Source organism: Dipodomys ordii, unplaced genomic scaffold (assembly GCF_000151885.1).
Source record: "Dipodomys ordii isolate 6190 unplaced genomic scaffold, Dord_2.0 Scaffold213, whole genome shotgun sequence".
Lineage (NCBI taxonomy): Eukaryota > Metazoa > Chordata > Mammalia > Rodentia > Heteromyidae > Dipodomys > Dipodomys ordii.
Genome location: NW_012267429.1, coordinates 96,673 through 103,228, shown reverse-complemented (window position 1 = coordinate 103,228; position 6,556 = coordinate 96,673). Strand labels below are relative to the sequence as shown.

Below are 6,556 nucleotides of genomic sequence, written 5' to 3'. Positions count from 1 at the left end.
TTGGCCTGGGAGGCAGATCAAAATCTCTGAGAGCATGGTGGTTTCCTGTGCAGAGTCACTTATTACAAGGAGCTGGGGCTCAGGTGGTGCAACCAGAGGGATGTTGAGATGCAGCTGAGAAGCTGTGTGTGTGTGTGCGTGTGCACATGTGTGTGCGTATGTGCATGTATTGGAGTGTGTGTGCACATGTGTGTGTGTGTGTGCATATGTGCATGTGTGTGTCTGTGCGGCAAGGCGCTGCCCCAGGCACTATGCACTTGCAGAGAACACTGGCTCACCAGTCTTCACTTTTGCAGGGTCCTGGAGGTTCCCTGGGTGCAGGAAGGGCTCTGTCTCAGCCTCCCTTTGTTGGTGTCCCTGGGAGCCGGGCCGGTGTTCAGGGAGCTCACGCCTCCCAGAGATGTGGCACAGGAAGGGAGAGGACGTGGTGTTTTAACTCCTTTTGGGCCCAGCACCCTCTCTTTGGCCTGAGCCACCCTCCTGCACAAGGAGGCCCTGGAAGTCAGAGTGCTTGGTCAGGTATGTGAGGAGGAAGATGGCTGGTGACCTGAAGATTAGGCAGGGTCCGAGGCTTTGTTAGCATGTCTCCAGCCCTGAAACAGCCTTAACTCACTGAGGGCTTGGGCTCTGCCTGGCCTGGGGACAGGGTAACCAGCTACCCTGGCCACCTCATAGGGTCCAACCTCTCCCTACCTGGGGTGGCTGGGCAGGTATAGGCAGTGGAGATGTCTACAAAGGAGTTGCAGTCAGGTTGATCTAGGGCCTAGGGTGTCAGCCCCAGGAGCTGGCTGAGGACCCCTGGAGACTACTGATCCCATCTCTCCCCTTGCAGAGTCCCTCAAAGGCCTTGGCCACGCAGCTCACCCTCCCCGGGAGCCCCAGCCCTGTGCCAGATTACCAACTTGATGGGGCAGGCACATGTGCTCACAGTGGAGCTACAAGTCTAGAGAGAATATAAAACACACGGAAAAGTAAACTGAGGCCACACCTTCCATGGTGGATGGCTGGAGGGACACTTCTCAGTGAAGACCAGCAGGGGGCGCCATTCTAGGGCTTTTGCAGAGTGGAGAGTTGCCATCTTCCTGGCTCAATTGTGTGCTTTCTGCGGCCACACCGCCCACAGCAAGCACTGCCCATCTCAGGGGCAGGACCCACATGTGCCTGGTCAGCCAGGCCTGGCTGAGGTCCAGTAACCCCGAGGATCTCACCTACAAATGGCAGTGAACAACCACACGGCTGTGGCGGAGTTTGTCCTGCAGGGTTTCTCTGGAGACCCTTGGCTCCAGGCTCTCTTCTTGGTCATCTTCCTTCTGCTTTACCTCCTGGCTCTTTTAGGAAACTCCATCATTGTCATGGCCATCAGCCTGAATCCAGTCCTTCACACTCCAATGTACTTCTTCCTTACTAACTTGGTCCTGTTAGACATTGTCTGTACATCCACTGTCCTCCCCAAGCTCCTGCAGGGCCTGCTGGGCAAGGGCAGCACCATCTCCTACAGGGGCTGCATGGCCCAGCTCTTCTTCTTGACATGGTTCCTGGGAGCGGAGCTGCTGCTGCTCACGGCCATGGCCTATGACCGTTATGTGGCCATCTGCCGTCCACTGCACTACAGTTCGATGATGAGCCGGGCAGCCTGCCTCCTCCTGGCCAGCGCGGTGTGGGTGGTCAGTGCCGTCAGCACATCTGTGCACACTGGCCTTATGGCGCGGCTGCATTTCTGCGGCCCCAACCAGATCCGTCACTTTCTGTGTGAAGTCCCCTCGCTGCTGCTGCTGTCCTGTAGCCCGACCACCCTGAACAACATCATGATCGTCATAGCAGATGCTTATTTTGGTGTGGTCAACTTCCTGCTGACCATGGCATCCTATGGTTGCATCATCGCCAGCATCCTGTGCATCCGCTCGGCAGAGGGCAAGCGGCGTGCCTTCTCCACCTGCTCCGCGCACCTGGTGGTGGTCACGCTCTACTACTCCACGGTCATCTACACCTATGTGCTCCCTGCCTCTGGGTCCTCCCTGGAAAACGGGAAGGTGGTCGCCTTGTTGTACACTGCCGTTAGCCCCACCCTGAACCCCCTCATCTACTCTCTGCGGAACAAGGATGTCAAAGTGGCCCTCAGGAAGATGTTCCCCTGCCTTGGGTGAGCGAGATGGAGTGGTCTAGGTATGACTTTGAGAATGGGATGCAAGCAACATGGAGGTTTCTGATGTGGTTGGTAGGCAATGAGCTTCTGCAGGACGGCCAGCATGCCCATGGCCTCAGACATCTGGAGCCCTCAGGTGGAGTCTGCCAGGCCTGCAGGCTGCACACTGAAAGGGAGGCCCAGCAGGGAGCTGGGAGAGCAAAACCCGCAGGGCCACTTGTCTGCTCTCCTTTCTGAGTTTGCTGCTGACGCCTGGGTCCCGGGAGCATCCCGGGAGCACTGGGCCTCTCCTGGTGGTTTCTACTCTGGTTCTGGAGGCTGCTGGCCACTTTTCTTTCAGGTTTTAAGGGACCGTAAGGTTACACCTTCCTATTTTGTGCAAGGCCTGATGTGGCCTCTCTCCACAGCCTGTTTTTTTTTTTTTTTTGGGTCCAGTCGTGGGGCCCGAACTCTGGGCCTGGGCGCTGTCCCTCAGCTCTTCAGCTCAAGGCTAACGCTCTACCACTTGAGCCACAGCGCCACTTGCGGCTTTTTTCTTTTTGCTTATGTGGTGCTGAGGAATGGAACCCAGGGCCTCAGAGGCATGCAAGGCAAGCGCTCTACCACTGAGCCACCTTCCCAGCCCCTCTCCACAGCCTGTTTTGGAAAGAATTCCCCTCCCTCACCTTGGATTGCTCTCCTGGTGTGAACTCAGAGATAACTGGGGTGGGGCTGTGTCCTGACACCACTGAGAGCGAGAGAACGTGACCTCTTCCATCCCTGCTACTCAGGTTCTGCAGAAAGACATTGCTTTGCTTATTTGTTCCCATTAAATAAGGCAGCATTGCCATCTCAGCAGGAGGAGACTCATTTGACAGAAGCTTCTGCAGCATTAGCTCTGTGGGCCCACCTTAGCTTTCTCAGTATTGTGTGTCTTACCTTCTACCCAGGTCTCTTAGTGTTGTATTCATGGCTTTTTAGGAGACTTCCTTCTCTCCTTCTTTCAAAGGTGATTTTGTCTAGGCTGTAATATACTCCTCATCAATTGTAACTGTTTGCCAGTAGCATCCGAATGTGAATCTGCATCTGTGCCTCTCTTCTCAACTCCATCCCACTGGTGTAGCTACTTGAGAATGCTCTGCTAATGATACCTGCTTGTCTGAGGGTAGCTGCTCCTTCTTGCTTGTTATGTTGTTTTCCATTCTTTCACATGGAGGTATCTTGTACACAGCTAATTGTGGTACCCTAGTCTTTAATTCAGTCAGTCTGTGTGTGTGTGTGTGCATGTGCGTGTGTGCCAGTCCTGGGGCTTGGACTCGGGGACAGGGTGCTATCCCTCAGCTTTTTTTGCTCAGGATAGCACTCCTATCACTTGAACCACAACTTCACTTCTGGCTTTTTTGGTAGTTATTTGGAGATAAGAGTCTCATGGGCTTCCCTGCCCCATCTGGTTTAGAATCACAGCCCTTAGATCTCAGCCCCCCCGAGTGGCTGGGATTATAGGTGTGAACCATCAGCACCCAGCCAATGCGTGTCTTTTGACTGGAGAATTAAGAACATTTGCATTTACAGGTATGATTGAGAAATATTTACTCTTTCCTGTGGTTCAATTTTTAATATTTTTCCAAGTTAGAGTATTGACTTTTCTTTTATCATTAGTCATCTTTGGATTTTGCTGGTTTGCGGTGTTTAATATGTTGGATAATTTTCTAGGTCTCATATCTTCATCTAGTCTTCTGGATTTTATCCTTTTTTGAACTCTTGAACTTGAAACTGTCTTTCTTCCTCTTCTGTGTATAGTATTAGCTTAAACATCTTCTGTAAAGCAGGGTTGGTAGACATGAATTTCTTTAGCAATGTCTTAATTTCTCCATCAAAATTGAAGGAAAACTTTGCTGGATATAGTATTATTGGTTGGTAGAATTATTTTCAGAGCTTAACATATGTTTTCCATGCTCTCTTGGTTTTCAGAATTTGTGCTGGGTGGTCTGAGTGTTCATAAGACTATTGTATATCTGGATGTATATGCTGGCATTTTTTCTTTGTGTTTTTAGTATAGTTTCTTTGTTTTCTTTTTCTTTTTTGTCAGTTGTGGGGCTTGAACTCTGGGCCTGGGCACTGTTCCTCAGCTCTTCAGCTCAAGGCTGGCGCTCTACCACTTGAGCCACAGCACCACTTCTGGTTTTCTGGTGGTTTATTGGAGAGTCTCATGGACTTTCCTGCCTGGGTTGGCTTTGAACCGTGATCCTTAGATCTCAGCCTCCTGAGTAGCTAGGATGACAGGCATGAGCCACTGGTGCCTGGCTTCTTTGTTTTCTTTAGTATTGACATTTTAATCATTATATTCTCTGCTGAGTTTCTTCTGTGGTCATGTTTATTTGGAGTTTAAAATACCTTCTTCATATGGGTGTCTATATCTTTCCCAAGATTTGGGGAAACATCTGCTATGGTTTTATTAAATCATTTTCTTCCTGTGCATTTTAGTTCCTCCTTTACAAAACAATTTAGAATCAGATCTCAATGTTCTTGAAGGTTGTGGTCATAGTTGTTAGTTGGTTGATTTCTTTCTTTCTTTAGCCAGTACTGGGGTTTGAACTTGACTGTATGCTTACTTGGCTTGCTTGCATGGCTGGAAATCTCCTTGTTGAGCCATTCCTCTAGCTTGGTTATTTTTTATTTTTATTTTTTTTATTTTTGCCAGTTGTGGGACTTGAACTCTGGGCCTGGGCGCTGTCCCTGCACTCTTCAGCTCAAAGCAAGCGCTCTACCACTTGAGCCACAGCACCACTTCCAGTTGTCTAGTGGTTTATTGGAGATAAGTCTCACAGACTTTCCTGCCAGGGCTGGCTTTAAACCGTGATCCTCTGATCTCAGCCTCCTGAGTAGCTAGGATGACAGGTGTGGGCCTGGCTAGGTTGGTTATTTTAAGATGGAGTCTTGGGAACTTTTCTGCCTGGGTTGACTCCAACCCACAGCTCTCTGGACCCTGATCTCTTTTGCTGGATCTTGTCTGATGATGATGTTGTCTACTATGTCTTTTATTTTCTTTATTTCACTTTTTGTGTCCAAAATTTCTGTTTTTTTCCCCCACAATTTCAATTTCCTTGCAAAATTTCTAATCTGTTGTTGACTTTCTTGTCTAGTTCTTGCATTGATTTTCTAAGTTAGTTTGATCCCCATTTGAGGTCAGTGATCATTTAAAAAGTAGGCTTGTGGGAAGGAGAGAGAAAGAGGAGGGTAACAAGAGGTGATTGGTATTGAAATACACACCAGTAAAAACAGCACAAGGAAACCCATCAAAAGCCATTTAGAAGGCAGGGTGGCTAAGAAAGAAATACAGGTATACTTGATTCAAGTATATTATATACATGTTATAAATACCATAATAAAATGCCTTTATTTTATGAACAACACCCTTATTTTACATATTTCTATTTTAAAACACTTCTAAAGAGTTGCTACTAAAGAGTAGGCTTTTGAATTCTTTTCTGGCTTTCCAGCCAATTCAGCATCTGTGGATTTGGATACTGAATTGTCATGAGGTTTTGGAGGAACCATATTGTCTTGCCCTTTTACTTGCATTTCTACATTTCAATTTGCACATCTCCTGCGGTAAGTTTCTATTTTACTTACACTTAGGTATAAAAGAGATGGCATCAGTGAGAAGACCAACAATTCAACAATGAACCAGATGTGTACGTGTAAGATATATAAGATGTAATATATGTAAATGTAGCGAGAAAAATGGAAACTTCAACTGCTTCTCCAATAAAGTTTTAGATGAAAGGAGCTCCAGTTCCGCCTGTGGCCCCCTCATGTATTTGGTGCTTATTTCTTCTGGGCCAGACCCAGAGCTGTTTCCCTCTAGATGCAGCCTGGGCGTGTGGCTGGCTGTGGGTGCTGCTGCAAAGCCTTCGGGTGTGGTTGCCAGAGAGGCAAGACCCTGGGGGGCAGCTCTCTGAGAGAGTGCATCCAAGCAGTTCAAGCCCTTTCTGATAGGTGGTGACTACGAACTGTGCAGGGAAGAGTACCTTGGGGCTGCTCAGGACAGACTTTCCTCCAACGCCATGGCCAGGGCTGCCTGGGGGGTCACGCAGAGACACAGTGGTGGGCAAGTGGGTCTTCTCAGCGTGGCCCAGGGGCTCTCAAGCTGGTGCGCTTGTGTCTTCCAATCTCAGAGTAAGTTTGCTACTCATTGTGCCCAAGGTTTGGCAGAGGAAGACTTCTCCTGAGTACTCCCAAAGGCCTCCATTGTGAGGAGCACACATTCAAGCCATTTTGTGACTCCACTGATTTGTTGGGTCCACACTGAGTCTCAGTTGGACCTTTGCTTGGTTGGTGGAGTTGGGAATACCTTTGAGACTGGAGATGTAATACAAATCAAGATAAAGCAACGACAAAACCTAGAAGAACTGATTCTTTTCCTATCCTGAA

The 6,556-nt window shown here is 48.7% G+C and overlaps 1 protein-coding gene across 1 annotated transcript; it reads left to right on the top strand.

The window, feature by feature from the left end:
• The first annotated feature begins 1,214 nt into the window (after positions 1–1,214).
• Positions 1,215–2,144, top strand: LOC106000238 (olfactory receptor 13A1-like). Its single transcript, XM_013035485.1, has one exon. The coding sequence runs from the start codon at positions 1,215–1,217 to the stop codon at positions 2,142–2,144; it is 930 nt and encodes a 309-aa protein (XP_012890939.1).
• Positions 2,145–6,556: the final 4,412 nt, after the last annotated feature.

What these genes read in the sequence shown, in the direction of transcription:
- LOC106000238 (XM_013035485.1), top strand. Translation starts at nt 1,215, where the DNA reads ATGGCAGTGAACAACCACACGGCTGTGGCGGAGTTTGTCCTGCAGGGT.